Source organism: Loxodonta africana, chromosome 23 (assembly GCF_030014295.1).
Source record: "Loxodonta africana isolate mLoxAfr1 chromosome 23, mLoxAfr1.hap2, whole genome shotgun sequence".
Lineage (NCBI taxonomy): Eukaryota > Metazoa > Chordata > Mammalia > Proboscidea > Elephantidae > Loxodonta > Loxodonta africana.
Window position 1 is genome coordinate 3,580,699 of NC_087364.1, and position 16,225 is coordinate 3,596,923.

The window sequence follows — 16,225 nt, forward strand, 5'->3', positions numbered from 1 at the left end:
ATATTTGAGTGTTTATTTTTCTCTTTCCTGGGCACTGGCTTTTGTACACCAATTTGGACTTTATCCACAGAAAGGATTCTGTATGAGAACAGGCAAGGATGTTGTTGTTGTCTTGTGCCGCTGAGTCGACTCAGACTCATAGCTACCGTATAGGACAGAGTAGAACTGCCCCATAGGGTTTCCAAGGAGTGGCTGATGGATTCAAACTGCTGACCTTTATGGTTAGCAGTCTGAGCTCTTAACCACTTCACCACCAGGGCTCCATCAGGTAAAAAAAAAAAAAAAAGGTATAGATTTAGATAAATGAGAACAGGGTCATAAAGTTTTTATTATCATTGTGATTTAGCATTTGTGGCACAGCTAATGTCATGGATTGAATTATGTCCCACCAAAAAAGTGTGTATCAGCTTGGCTGGGCCGATTCCCAGTATCGTGTGACTGTCCACCACTTTGTCAGCTGATGTGATTTTCTTATACGTTGTAAATCCTGCCTCTGTGATGTTAATGAGTGGGGATGGGTGGCAGTTGTGTTAGTGAGGCAGGACTCAATCTACAAGATTGGATTGTATCCTGAGGCAATCTCTTTTGAGATATGAAAGAAAGAAGTGAGCAGAGAGACAGGGGGACCTCATACCACCAAGAAATCATCTCCAGGAGCAGAGCGTGTACTTTGGACCAGGGCTCCCTGCGTGGAGAAGCTCCTAGTCCAGTGGAAGATTGGTGGAGAATAAACTTCTGTTTGTTAAAGCCATCCGCTTGTGGTATTTCTGTTACAGCAGCACTAGATAACTGAGACAGGTACTATTCACAAGAGGTAATAACTTACCAAAGGAAAGGAAGCCTTTAACGTAGACACTGAAGAAAGGAAGAGTGGTCCGCCCATTAGAAACAAGCAAGGTTTATAGTGTCAGGACGAAAAGCTTAGAGGTATTTAAGCTGTGACAAGTCCTATTAAAAGAAATGCAATCACAATCAGATGAGGACAACTGGGGTGGGATATGGAGGGAGGCAGTGAGAACCGGGGAGATTAGAAAGAACGATATTGTCATAGACAAACTATAGACCCCCGCTTCACTGTGGGCAGATTTGAACAAAGAGAAAAGGCAGAAGGAAGAACAAGCCAGTAAAGAAGCCATGGAAATAAGTCCCAGCCCATCTGCCAAAGGCACTGAAGGGAACTGGGATTGTCTGATGACAATTAGACGGAAGTGTATAAGAAATTAAATGGTGTTCTCCTTTAACGTTACTCTTTCATTTCAAAGGCACCAATTATGAGCAATATAATAGAAGAGAGGGAAGGTGCAGTGGGGCCCACACTGGATTAAGAATCAAGCTGTCTTTATATCTGTATGACCTTGGTTGGGTCACATAGCCTTCCAAGTTTTACCTTCTTTCCTAGGGGGGATAATGGTAACGACAAGACTTGAGGTTTCACAAGTTTGTTGCAGAGATCAAAGAGTACCAGCCACTGAACTGGCAGAGTGGATGACGACAACACTGACGAGGCAAGGGAAGTGTACTGAGGCAGGCTTGCTGAGTTTTTTCAAGGCAGGTATTTACGTTCCCTTAGCTTGGGGATACCAGTGAGCAAAGAAGGCAGCTCGAGTATAGAAAAAAGATGCCAACTGAGAGCAAGAAACTGTGGGTTTAAGTACCAGCTCTTAATAGCCAGCTCTGGGAAGCGAGGAAGAGAAAAGCAGCCCCTGATGGCCAGGAGCTGGCTGGGGACAATAGCCAGTCCTTGGTGTTGCTAGGAGCTAGGCCATGGTGTTCTCCTATTGAATATCAACAATTTCATATCATAACATCAGGAAGGCTACTCTGTGCCTGTGATGAATCACGACCAAAAAAAAAAAAAACCCCAAAAAACACACACAAAAAAACAAAAGACGAAATATATATATTAAAAAAAAACACTCGAAATTCATGTTTGAACAGGCAAAAACATGAAAATATTTCAAAGCACAAAAGTGATCAGTCTTCCTCCTACTCTGACTAATATGAATGACTGCTGTTTTTTTTTTTTAACCAATTAGAGCTTTGAAACCAAAAGCCAAACCCTCTGTCGTCGAATCAATTCTGGCTCATAGCGACCCTACAGATCAGAGTAGAACTGCCCCATAGGGTTTCCAAGGAGTGGCTGGTGGATTTGAACTGCTGACTTTTAGTTAGCAGCCTGAGTTCTTAATCATTGGGCAACCACAGCTTAGCCTTACTTTATTCTTCCTGCCTTCTAGGTATGACTTATTAAGATACTCATAGAATACGGTCCTTGCTTTCTGACAGCATGCAGTCCACAGCAAAGCCCTGCTCTCTAAGACCTTCCCAGGGTGACCTCAGATAAATTGAATTCCTGTTGTAAGTCGTTTCTAACACTCTATTCCTGAGTGGCCCCACCGTTTCCCATGGGGCGCCCTGTCTTTCGTTGCAATGAATCAACAAACCCAACCCTGTTCACTACAGGTGCGTCCTGGTCGTCTCTGGCTGGAGGGCATTGACAGAGTGGAGATTCCACTGAGATTCACATGAAGCCCTCGGTACCTTGGATGGGGACTCTCAGTTCAGTATTGATATTAAAAAAAAAAAAAAAAAGTCACTTCTCCACTCTAAGTCTCATTTCCTTATCTGTTAAATGAATAATCTCCAAGATTCTATGGAATTCACAAGCGAATACAGCTTTGGCGAGAAGTAGCAGCCATAGTTTAAAGGAAGCAATGAGATGGATTGCCACAGTGGCTGCAATGATGGGCTCAAGCATAACAACAATCGTGAGGATAGGGCAGGACTGGGCAGTGTTTTGTTCTGTTGTACACGGGGTGGCTAGGAGTCGGAACAGAACTCGACAGGACCTAACAACAACAATGTGGTAATGTCATTGTGTAAAACTGATTATTTTTGAAGATGATTTTCAAAGTTATTGCTAAAATTGTAGAATATTATTAATAATCTAAGTGTTTTCAAAGAACCCAAGAAAACTGGGCTTAAAATGTAATAATGTTATAATAGAAGTCACCAACATTGAAGAAACAGAAGATTCGGGCTGTGGAATAAGGCAAATAAGTTGGCAAAGAAAAGATAGGTATGAAGCTCTGAAGAGGAGGAAGAATTTATGAAGACTTGTTTGAGAACTATGGGGAAGAAAATGGAATCTGGAAAGAAGTGCTGAGAAACAACATTGCGGAATCATTACAAGAGGAAATCACAAAACTCCAGGACTGTCCACGGGAAAAGCATGGCGGGCAGGGGTAAATAAGGTCAGAAGGGAAAGGAGAAGGAAATGCAGAAGTAGTCTTATCTTAATAGTTACATCTCGGGTGCCAGCATTCTTGTGAAGGAGGTGGGGGGTCTTTACCTGCTATTAGACTTCCCTACTTTTAGCACTGATGCTTGTTTACTGCAAAAATGAAACCGTGCACCAACGCCTAGTTTTCTTCTTAAGTGATTAAAGAACACGGATTATCGAGACGAGAGAGCTAAGCTAGTCCCAGTTTGTGGCTACTCACAGGAGGACCGGGGAGGCCTGGGAATCCATCAAGCCCATCACGCCCTGGGATTCCATCATCACCTTTCACCCCAGGCACACCTGGGATACCTGGTTGTCCCTTGTCACCTGGAAAGAGATTCGCAGTGTAAATCTATTCATACAGGGGAGATAAGAAAGAATTTTGCTGGCATGGTCATAGACAAACTATGATTTGCCTAGAAGCGTTGAGCTAAAACACAAGGTTGCTTGCTGTCTATTACAAACAGGTTAAATTGTTCACAAATTGCTTGGCCATAAAAGAACTGACCTTTGGTCGTGATTGTTCTAGAATCTCCCTTTATTCCTTTGGGCCCAGGAGGTCCAATATCACCAGGGACTCCCTGTGGAAACAAAAACATTTTTTTTCCCCTTTCTCCTTCACACCATTAATGACATCTAAGTAATTGAGAGGGAAGGAGATGATGGTTTTCAGCTAACACAACTTGACTCAGGGTCCCTGAGCTGAGATGCTTCTAAACCAGCAGAAGATTGATGACAAGGACCTTCCACAAAAGCCAGCAGAGAGAGAAAGCCTTCCAATAGAGCTGGTGCCCTGAATTTGTACTTCTAGCGTCCTAGAATGTGAGGGAATAAATTTGCTTGTTAAAGCCATCCACTTGTGGTATTTCTGTTACAGCGACACTAGATAACTAAGACAGACATGGTATCTTTTTAAAGCTAGATAAAACACAGCACCTATCATTTTTGGCTTAATTTTCCTAGTCGTTTGCTGAGAAATCTCGGGGCGTGGAAGAGCGAGGTGCTTTAGGCCTCATTCTCACCTGCAAAGCTCTTGGGCCATAAAGCCATAATGAGTGCACGACCTTCTACACCAGCAGCTCTGTCTGTGGCTGTGATTCCGCGTCATGAAGTACAGCCAGGTTGTTCTCATTGTCCTTGGCTAAGTGTCCTTAGCAAAACATTTTTTCTCTTCACTGAATGTGTAAAATGATAGACTTTTCACTTCATAACACTCTTGCAGGTCTCCTTTTAATTAACCCTTTCAAGACTGGTGTGACACTCGGTATGCCACCCAATGTTTATGCCTCTGGAGTTCTTTGGGAAGGAGGTAGCCCCATTTTAACGCTTTTAGCCTCAAGGTGGGAGCCTTTTGAAATGTGTGAAGCTCAAAAATACAGAGTGGGAGCCTCCTTTTTAGGTAGACTGAGCATTGTTGTAGGTGATGCCTCCGTAAGTGTGAGTTTTCTACTTTTGACAGGTTTGCTTTTATTTCTGTTTTATAAGCCTCCTCGCTATGTTTCCCAGTTACTATGTTCCCATGACTTATCATAAGAATAAGCTATTGCCAGTCTTCATTCAGTCATAGGGGCCTTGACGCCATTCATTGTTTCCAGGTGTTACTGGCTCCATTCTTTCCTAGCTTTTGAATAGTAGAGAACGCCTTTGCAATAAGGAATAACGCATTGCAGTGGTGCTTTTCAAGAGACTGGAGCTCCTATAAGTTATTCATACCCCATATTCCATCTCAGGGCTCAATCACTGCTTCCACGTGCAGCAGGGAGAACGCACCATTGTGAGCAGTTCTGCGGTGAGTGCTCCAGGGCAGCTGTTTCTGCCTCTTAGCTGTTAGTACTGCTTTTGTTATAATGAAGAATACACAGTAGTGGTAATTTTCCTGAGATTCAAATTCTTTTAGTTTTACTTATTTTGCCTCTAAGTCCTGCTTTTGCAGTAAGGAAGAATGCATCTTATCATGTTTTGAAAAGTTTCATGAAAAATAATAAAATGGCTAAGAAGGAGACTAGAATAAAATGTATGTGCAGTCATTGCCAGGTGCCTTTACAGTTTGCAGTCTTTCAAGAAATACAATTAAAAAAAAAAAAACAAAAAACCCGATTTTATCATTGACTCACATTAGCAGGATTTATGTCATCCAGGGTCCCCTGGGGACACATGTAATCTCAGATAATGGGCATCAAAATCCCTAACTCCGAACCAAAACTCTGAGTTGGTTCTCTAATAGCATGCCATCATCAGTGAAAACATGTAGTAGCAACAAAAAATTCAAAGGAGAAAATAATTGGGTTTAAAAAAAAAAGTATAATTTCTTCACCTACTTTTTGAAATTTGCTATTAAAACCTGCCAGGGAAGAAAGGCCTACTGCAGATGACATTTTCATAAGGCATGAAATAAAAGTCACAGAGCTGATATATGCAGGGAACCCATGGGCAGGGGATTTCATACATTCATACAAAGTAAATTCACGATTTACTCTGAGGTCTTGCTTTTTATGGCGTTAGAGAAGCCTTCGTGAAATACTAAACCAGTCCTAAAGCAAATCTGAAGAGGTGAATGGTCAATAAGTAATGTGCTTTACATTCATAATGCTAAGTTTTTTTTTTTTAATTTTATGGTGTAATTCACATACCATAAAGTTTACCACTTTAGTGTACATGTTAAAGTGTACAATTCAGTGGCTCTTAGTATATTCACAAGGTTCTGCAACTATCACCACTACCTAATTCCAGAATATTTTCATCACCCCAATAGGAAACTCTGTACCCATTAAGGAGTCACTCCTCACCCCCCTCCCCACGGTCCCTGGCAACCACTAACCTACTTTCTGTCTCTGTGGATTTACCTATTTATGAATACCTCGTATACATGGAGTCACACAATATGTGGCCTTTCGTATTGGTCTTCTTCATTTAGCGTAATGGTTCCAAGGTTCATCCATGTTGTAGCCTGTACCAGTACTTGATTCCCTTTTATGGCTGGATAATACTCCATTGTATGGATATACCACATTTTGTGTGTCCATCCATTCATCAGTTGATGGACATTTGGGTAGTTTCCACTTTTTAGCTATTAGGAATCATGCTGCCATGAACATTTGTGTGCAAGTTTTTTGTTTTTTTTTTTAAATTGTGCATTCATTGGAAGTTTACAGAGCAAATTAGTCTCCCATTCGATTGTTGTGGCAAGTTTCTGTGGGAACATGTGCTTTCAATATTTTGTGGTATGTACCTAGGAGTGGAATTGCTGGGTCATATGGTACCTCTCGACAGCAGTGGGCTTGGTTTTTTGTTTGGTATGGTAACTCGCTGTTAAACATTTTGTGACACTGCTAAATGCTTTTTTAAGTTCAACTTGGAGGGGGTGGTTTCTGTGAATGGGGCATGGGGTGAAGGAGTGCTGCTGGTCTGAACCTCCTACAAGTCAGGGATTGGAGATCTGGGATAAGCATCAAGGAAGTCTTATCGACTTTGTGACAAAATTGGTTACCAAGAGGACCACTGTTCCCTCACCTTGAACCCTGGGAAACCAGGGATACCGTGCTGGCCCTGGTCGCCTTGATCCCCTTTCTTCCCTGGTTCTCCATTGGCACCGGGGAAGCCCTTGGATCCTGGCAGCCCTGGAAGACCCCTGATGAACTGATCTCCCTCACATCTACAGTCCCCGGCATCACCTGCAATGTGAGGGGGAGAGAGGAAACTTGTCATCCACGAACCATTTGCTAACCCCTCTTAGCCCTGCTGCAGACAAAAATAAAAGACGCGGTTGGGAGGCCTGGGCCGAGGTGCAGGCCATACTGATTAAACAGCCATGCTGCGATAGGCACCTTATACACGTGATCTACTCAGGTCGTCACAGAATCCTGCGGCAGGGATTATCACGCCCATTTCTTAGATGAGGAAAGTGAGGCTTATAGTAAGCTACCCAAGTTATCAGTCATGGTCACTTCAGGAAGCATAATTCTACTCAGATGTTTACTAAAAATACTTGAAAAAATGGGGCTCTTCATAGAGGTATGGGCAGAATCCAGGGGACTAAGAAGGAACATTGAGGAATCCAGTGACTCTGAGCAGCAGGAAGCCATTAACACCACTGAACCTGAAGGGGCGAGGGGAGGAAATAGCGTCACAGGAGTCCAGTACAAACTGGGGCCGTGAAGGGGGCGGAGCTGCCCAGTAGGAGCTGCAGCCTTGGAGGCATGCAGCCATTGCCAGAACTATGGCACCAAGGTTGTGTGTGAGTAGGGAAGAAACACCCAGACCTGAACTTGGGGACCCAAAGGAACACCATGCTGTTGGTAGGGGTCAGCTCCCTCAGGGCATAGATCATGGCAGAGTAGGGCTGAGTTGTATAGCTCATAAATGGGAATGGCTGAGCCCAAGTTACTTGCATTCCCAGGGGGCACTGAATGCACGCTCATGTCCCCACACATATCAGAAATGTCACTGTGTGATTCTGTGCCCCAATGTGTCGCCCATTATGGAATGGGATAGCTCAGCAAGGACCATAGTGGTAGCAGTCAGCCTAGCACATAGAAGGGGCACTACTGAGCCAGACTGTCTCTGGAAACATGGCCTCAAGGGGGCGCCCTTGAGGTAAGTGTGGAGTCTGAGAGGTACAGCGGGAAGCCTAAGGAGCAAGGAGAGCTGGGTTCTAATTTAGCCTCTATCACTGACAGGGAGTGAGACCCTGGGTGCGGCACTTTGCTTCTCTGAGTCTTGGTCTCCTTGCCTGCTAAAATAACACCTAACTCAGGAGTCACCTTTAGGATCAAATGAGATGGGTAATACACTAGCACTCTGCAGTGGATAGGAGCCCGCGTGGTGCAGTGGTTATGCACTTGGCTGAGGTTTGAGCCCACCAGCTGCTCTGCGGGAAAAACATGTGGCAGTCTGTTTCCATAAAGATTACAGCCTCGGAAACCCTATGGGCAGTTCTACTCTGTCCTGTACAGTTGCTGTGAGTCTGAACCAATTTGACGGCAGTGGGTTTGGTTTGGTTTTTGCAACGGATAAAGCCCTGCACAAACACCTATTATATTGTCTTGAAACTGATTACCTGAGATGAATCATCTGAATTCAGCCTAGGAAATAGCTGTTCATCTTTTATGCCTGGGACTGGGCTCTGCACTCTCAGATATTCAATGACAAACGTGGCTTAACACAAAAGGGTGAGCAGGGTGGGTGCTGGCCACTCAGAAAACCAAGTTCATTTCATGCACCTTATTTTTAGTGCAATATCATTAGGAGAAAGAGGCTAGTGCAGTATCATACGGTCAGTGTTATTTCAGAATAAAGCAAAAAAGGGAGTAGGTTGAACCTTCTGGAAGTTGAGGCAGACTTAGAAAGGCCAAGATGTTTTCTACTCCAAGGCTGTGTCTTACCCCAGACATTCCTCACCTTTCCATCCTTTCTGTCCACGAGCCCCAGGGAACCCAGAAGGGCCTGGGTAGCCCACTGCTCCTGCTGCTCCTTTAAGTCCAAAAAGAAAACCTAAAGAGGAGACCCACAAGGACAGAAAATTAGCAGAACTTGGAGGGACCCAACATCTCACTGAACCCAGTGTTGGCAAAGTTTTCAGCTAAGTCTCCCGAGATTGAATAAAAATGATCCATCAACTTCAATTCCCTCCCCAAATACCTTTTAAGAAAGTCTCTTAGATCTTTTCATGGTCATGGCTTTCAGGGTTGTAAAGAAATCTGAGTCTACGAATTTAGTTTTTTCAGCTGAAGTCTAGAGATAAAAATCTTTCCTTTTGAGAAAAATTGAGCCCAAAGAAAGGTTTGAATTTTTTGATCACGTATTTTGTTCATTTGCTAAAGACTCGGATTCCAAGACTACTAAACATTTTTTACTCCCCAAAAGAAAAAGGAGCTACATTGAAATAACTCCTCTCTCTTCTGTCCACAGGTGCACATGTACGCATACGCCTCCCCCACCCCCCCACCACACACTCATCACTTTCACTTGTTTGTGTGCTCACACAGGCACACACATACACATGTGGAGTTGATGTAACTAGATAGCGCGTGAATGATCTGGGCTCAGCAGGGTTAACGTCAAAGAATATCCTCCCCCCACGCCGCCTCATCCACCGTTCCTAACAAGGTTCAGGGTGCTTCAGAAGTCCTGCCCCATATTCAGGGTTCCACTAATTTCGCTCAGGCTGCTAACCAAAATGTCAGCAGTTTGAATTCACCAGCTGCTCCTTGGAAATCCTATGGGGCAGGTCTACTCTGTCCTATAGGGTCACTATGAGTCAGAACTGACTTGATGGCAATGGGTTTGGTCTTTTTCGGTTTAATACATTGAGTTGAGGAGCCTTGGTGGCAAAGTGGTTAAGAGCTCAGCTGCTAACCAAAAAGCTGGCATTTCAAATCTACCAGCTGCCCCTTGGAAACTCCATGGGGCAGTTCTACTCTGTCCTATAGGATCACTATGAGTCAGAATCGACTCTATGGCAATGGGTTATATTGAGGTGAAGGTATAAGAAATATTATCTTAAAAGCCAACAAAATCCTGATGTCACATTGGAGAGGAGTGCCACCTCGTGGTAGACACGTGTCCATGAAAGGAAACCACCACCCCGTTATGGAATCCGAATGTCCGCATAACTTCCTCCTTTCCTTTTCTCACTGTAGTGATCATAAGCTCCAACGATCAAATAAAAATCCTCCAAAGAGATTAAAACACTTTATTTCCATATTCACCACACGGTGCCGGAGATGAGGAGAGAACAAGGCTGTTAAGGAATTAGGATGGAGAGGAAAACACCAGATTTTAAAAACTTCTGTTACTGTTTGGGAAAATGACAACAGATTTTAAATGTCAGAGTGCTCCTGGGTAACGATAAATACTTAAGGTAAGGCAGCAGTGAATAACGTCCCACGTAAGTTGATCTCATTACACATTTAATAGAATCTCACTCATTCATTCAAACCTTTATCCAGTGCCGATTCTATGCTGGGCAGTGTGCCCGGAATTAGGTATACGATAGGAAACAAGACAGACAGGTCCTCCCGGAACATACAGTCCAGGCGTGGAGGCGCATGTTAAATGCACAACAGTAAACAAACCGACATATAATTTTGAATTACAGCCGATGCTATGAAGAAAGGGAACAGAGTGCTATCAGAGAAGGTAATAGGGGCAAAGAAGCCCATGTAAAATCGGAGAGGTGTCAGGAAAGTCCACTCATATCAAGACATAAAGAATGAAAAGAGCCGGACAAGCAGAAGGCTGTTGTTGTTAGTTGCCATGAGAACTAGTTGCCAGGCCTGTCTTCTGAGGCACCTCTGGGTGTTTTTGAACCACCAACCTTTCAGCTAGTAGTCAAGTACTTAACCCTTTGCATCACCCAGGGACTGCCCCAGACGGAGGGCTGTTGTTTTTGTTTGGTGCCGTTGAGTCCGTTCTGACTCATAGAGACCCTACGCACAACAGAGAGAAACACTGCCTGGTCCTGCCCCAGACAGAGAGTAAGAGTGTCTAAAGGGCCCAGAAGTAGGAAGAAAGCCAGTGGTTGGTGTGTGGCAAGTGAAGTGCAGAGTCGCGTGAAAGGAGGTGGTGGAGACCAGCAGGACGGCAGGTCAGGAGGAGGAGGTCAGCAGGCCATGTGGTTTCGGGAACAGAGTTGGCATTTATCCCAAGTGCGATAGGAAGCCATTGAGGGGTTTTAAGTATGGAAGCTCTAATGTGATCTAAGTGATTCATTTAAATGTAAAAAGGATAGATGGGCCCTGTGGAGAGCTGACTGGAGAGAAAGAATGGAAGCTGGGCCACAAGGGGCTGGCTCTTCTAGTAGACTAGGCATGAGGGGAGCCATGGTGGCTCAGTGGTTAAGAGCTACGGCTGCTAACCAAAGAGTCAGCAGTTCAAATCCACCTGCTGCTCCTTAGAAACACTATGGGGCAGTTCTACTCTGTCCTATAGGCATGAGATGACCCTGGCTTAGATTAGGACAAAGGCAGCGAAATGAAGGAAAATGGACCGATTCAAGATTCAACACCCAAGAGGAAGAATCAACAGGACTTGGTGGTGGATTCAGGGTTCTGGCTTGAGCTACTGGGTTTTCTGAGATGAGTGAGGACCAGGAGAGGGCCAGGTGGGGAGGAGGGGTGGGAGGGAAGGAGATCAAAGTTCAGTTTTGGATACACAGTGTTGGAGATGTCTGTGACACTACGTGTCGAGTTAACAGCTGGTATGAGTCTGTAGCTCTGAATCCTGACACATGACATGAAGCGCAAAGAGACCGTGGGTGTTCCTTACAGAGAAGTATCAGAGAGTAATTCTAATGCCATCTAAGTGAGCTAGCAAAATCTAGTAAAAAAGGCACAGAACCACCACCTTAAGATGGCATCCTTCCTCTTCCCTATGTTGTTTTCTCTTTATTGAACATATTAATAATTTCAAACAAGTCCTATAAAAGAGTGATGTGTCTCTTAAATGTTTTAAAAGTGATTTTCACAAAGAGGACAATGGTTGGCTAGTGGACTAGAGACAAAATTAGGGAGTGGACTGGCATAGAAATCGTATTTAAATTCATGCGAACGGATGAGTTTACCTCGGTAAAGAGTATAGATGGAAGATGGTCCAAGACTGAACTCCAAAAAGAGCCAACATTTATTGAATATGTGGAGGAGGAAGAAGAAAGAAGTACTAGCAAAAGAGCCTCAAAGAAAGTGGCCAGAGAGATGGGGGAAGAAAAACACAATGGGATATCATGGAAGCTGTCATGGATTGAACTATGTCCCCCCAACATGTGTGTCAATTTGGCTAGTCCGTGATTCCCAGTATTGTGTGACTGTCCACCATTTTGTCATCTGATGATTTTCCTATGTGTTGTAAATCCTACCTCTATGATGTTAATGAGGTAGGATTACAGGCAGTTATGTTAATGAGGCAGGACTAAATCTACAAGATTAAGTTGTGTTTTAAGTCAATCTCTTTTGAGATATAAAGGAGAGAAGCAAGCAGAGAGGCTTGGGGACCTCATACCACCAAGAAAGCAGTGCTGGGAGCAGGGCACGTCCTTTGGACCAAGTGTCCCTGCTCTGAGAAGTTCCTTGTCGGGGGAGAAGAATGATGATAAGGACATTTCCCCAGAGCTGACAGAGAAAGCCTTCCCCTGGAGGTGGTGCCCTGAATTTGGACTTTTAGCCTCCTAGACTGTGATAGAATAAACTTCTGTTTATTAAAGCTATTCACCTGCGGTATTTCTGTTATAGCAGCAGTAGATGACTAACACAGACACCGAGAGAAGAGAGTATTTCTAGAAGAGGGGATGGCCAGCTGCATTCTGGGCTACGGAAAGGTTGCTGATGAAGACAAAGCGGCATATGGGGTCATTGGTGACCAGGTCAAAAGCAATTTCAGCCAAGTGATGGACTTGATGGATTTTATTTTTATGTCTCCAAGTTCTCCCAATAACAGGTAGTTATTTAACTCCATCCATGGAGTCTCTGGTGGTGTAGTGGTTAAGAGGTGCTTCTGTTAAACAAAAGGTTGGCAGTCTGAATCCACCAGGTGCTCCTTGGCAACTCTATGGGGCAGTTGTACTCTGTCCTATAGGGTCACTATGAGTCAGAATCGACTCGACGGCAACAGGTTTGCGGTTTTTTTTGGTTACAGAGTCGCGGCGCAGGGCGAATAATTAATGCGCTTGAATGCTAACCGGAAGGTTGGAGGTTCAGGTCCACCTAGAAGAGCCTTGGAAGAAAGGCCCGGTGACCTACTTGTGAAAAATCAGCCATTGGAAACCCTAGGGAGCACAGTTCTACCTCTGACACGCGTGGGGTTGCCATGAGTTGGCGTCGACCCAGTGACAACTGGTTGGCTGGTTACTTCAGTGATGCTGGGATTTTAAATCTGAGACATTAAGGGCAGAGAGATTGTGGGTGGTCCTTACAGAGCAGGCCTGTGATAGTTCGGAAGTCTAGTAAAAAAGGCACAGAGTGTCGTATCTTAAGATTACGTCCTCCCTCTTTGCTGTGTGTTTTGCCTTGTTTAATATATTAATTTCACACAAGTTCTGTAAGATAGTGATGATTCCCTTAAACGTTTTTAATACGATTTTCACAAAGAGGACAAGGGCCATGATAAACCCAGCAGCTTTTTCTGATTTATCGTAGAACAGAAAGGAGCTGCTCCAATACTCGATTTAGTTAACTGAGTTGGAACTAGGAGTAAGTAAAATATTTCACCCTGGAAGAAAACTGATTTCATGGATTGATTCTGCTGGAACTGCAAAGAGTGAAAATTCTGGTTTTCATCAGGAGCAACACATAAAACAGGATAAAATGCAGTTAACAAGAAAGGAATTCGACAATATAATTCCAGGGGGAAAGTTGAAGAACTCTGTGAGAATCAAGGTCATTAATATTAAATTATGACCAGACACAAAAACGTTTAAAGGGCCATTACGGTTGGCTGCTGCTTGTGTAAGAGACCGCTTTAAATAAAGGTGATCTGGAAACTATGCGTCTATTTGGAAGCAGGATTAAGATATATGTTTAATCAAGAACTTGTTATATGCTTTTAAAATTTTAGTTGATAAAATTTTTCTGACACCATTCTGTTTTATAAATTTCCTCAACAGTCTGCAATATGGATCAGAAATAAGTTAATTTGTTTGCATTTGACTGGTATTAGTAAATCATATACTAAAACACGATGGTACTGTGTCTATCAAACCAGAATTTAGGTTTAGGAATAATGGCAGTTAGTCTTCAGTATTAGACCTTCGAGAGGCATATTTTTATGCTGTTTATTTGTAATGTAAGATATTCTATTCCCAAAAAAGGAAAACTCAACAGATATAATTTTTTTTTTTTTTGAAATCTAATGATCACAGAAGCTTAGCTTTTATCACAGATGTTGCAGCAATAAATATTACCTCCAAGATAATAAAAATATGAAAGATAATGCAGCTCAAACTATTCGGGAAATTCAGAATCAAGGGAAATATCTCCGCCTTAAAATTTTTTCATTAGAATGCGGGACTCTGTAGTTTTCCCAGTTGAAAGGAAATCGGGCAAGTGGAACTCTTTTAACTTAAGTGTTTCCTGTAGAACACCAAATGAAGGAGAGAAGCGATGGCTGAGCCTTGTCATGGAAGACGTGTGTGAAGATGAGCTTCTGACAACCCCAACGATTTTACTCTTAGAGATGGCAAAAAGGGGTGGTCTTCCAAAAGCAGCCAAAACCCAGCACACTCACTTGAATTGGATGTTTAGCTGAACCAAACACTATCCACTAGAATATACGATGTTCTTTCTTCCTTAAGAAGCCCTGGTGCCGCAGTGGTTGAGAGCTTGGCTGCTAACCAAAGGGTCGGCAGTTCAAATCCTCCAGTCTCTCCTTTGAAACCCTATGGGGCAGCTCTACTCTGTCCTATAGGGTTGCTATGTGTCGGAATCGACTCGACAGTAATGGGTTTGGTTCCTCCTTAAGATAGAAAACGCTAAGAGGTTATTGGAGATGATGTCAGAGAAGTTAAAAGTAAAATATTTTAAAAAGAAGAGGCTGCTAAATAAAATAGAAATATATCAAATAGAAAGAGAGAGTGTGATCTCATATTTTCTTCCAATGCCTCATTTATTTACTCTCTTGATGGGCTGAAATGCTCCCATTAGGAGATCCGACGTTTAAAACATAACTCTTTAAACTCTGACGTTTAAAAGAATAACCTTTGTTGAGGGCAAGCTCAAAGACGTATTGTACTTTTCCCTGCCTTCTTAAATAGAGCACTCTCAACTCAGAGACGAGCGGCAGTTGGCATTATGACCTGGAAATATCATTTTGTGCTGTGATTCAGCGATGTCCTCGGGGGAGCAGATGAGTCCTGACAATTAACGCTTGCCTAGTTTCTTTTTTTTTTAGTTTCTAGCGTCTCACAGTCTTTTAACACTGCCTGGCCAGTGGCTGCCGCTTCTTTTTACACAGCGCAGCCCTGCTTCTTGCCAGCAGCTGCTACCACCTGTAAAGTTGAAGCTTTGCTCTGCAGAAGGCTGAGAATGAAGATGACCAAGTCTGTTTAAAATAGTTCCTAACACAGAGGAGAGAGGCTAAGTCAAGGCAGGAGGCCTCCACCATGGACGAAGGTCTATGGAATTTATAACGCAGATACTGGGACAGCTATTTCAGTTTATGTGTTTCTAGACAGTGCCTAGTAGATGTGTCCTGAAGGACTGCTTTCACCAGAGCCAAACCTCACGTACTGTGTCACACATGTGGCTTTATAGATTCTCAGTAGGTTTACAAGATTCTGTCCTTCTTCTATGATCAGCTTCTTCTATTTTGACGCCAGAGGACACAGCTATATTCACTGGCCTATTGGGTTAGTTCAGGGAATTATTTAGCAGGAAAGCCCAAATGAAAATTTAGCTGGTGTTAAGCTTCTTTATCTGAACCCTGAAATGCTCCCCCCTTAGTTTTCCATCCACTTACCATCTGGTCCAGGTAGCCCTGGGAGTCCTGGGGGTCCTTGGAGCCCTGGGCTTCCATCAGCTCCTGGTGGTCCGGGGTACAGAGCAGGGATGCCTGGTTCTCCTATGAAGCCTTTGGGTCCCATTTCACCTGGTAGGCCTCTCTTCTCATCTGCAAACCCAACAGCATTCACCAGCAGCGTAAGTCCCTCCAAGCAGCTTCTGACACCAGTTACATCAGGATTCATGCCCGTGGGAGACCACCAATAGGACTAGTGAATTTTACAATCCAATCAATAACTAAAGGGATGGGTATCATTGGTGTATTTTGTCTTCATTTTTTTTTAACTTTAAAAAAAGCACCTCTCCTTGCCCCCAGATAATGGCTTGACAGTTGTTGCCAAAGCTTGGAAACAACATTTGATGGTTCCCTACACCCTCCCCAAACAACCGATGGGATGGTGCTAGTTTGGCATCAGCGGCATCACTGAGGCAGGGAGGTATTGTCATACGCACAACG

The 16,225-nt window shown here is 43.6% G+C and overlaps 1 protein-coding gene across 1 annotated transcript in view; it reads right to left on the reverse strand.

Annotated features, from left to right (window-relative positions):
- Positions 1–16,225, reverse strand: part of COL4A2 (collagen type IV alpha 2 chain) — a 250,289-nt gene that overhangs the window by 62,078 nt on the left and 171,986 nt on the right. Inside the window, exons 20-24 of the mRNA XM_064275231.1 lie at positions 15,728–15,877; positions 8,681–8,773; positions 6,794–6,954; positions 3,792–3,864; positions 3,504–3,610 (exon numbers count right to left, since the gene is read on the reverse strand). Coding sequence (XP_064131301.1) covers positions 3,504–3,610; positions 3,792–3,864; positions 6,794–6,954; positions 8,681–8,773; positions 15,728–15,877 — 584 coding nt within the window. The remainder of the gene's footprint in view (positions 1–3,503; positions 3,611–3,791; positions 3,865–6,793; positions 6,955–8,680; positions 8,774–15,727; positions 15,878–16,225) is intronic.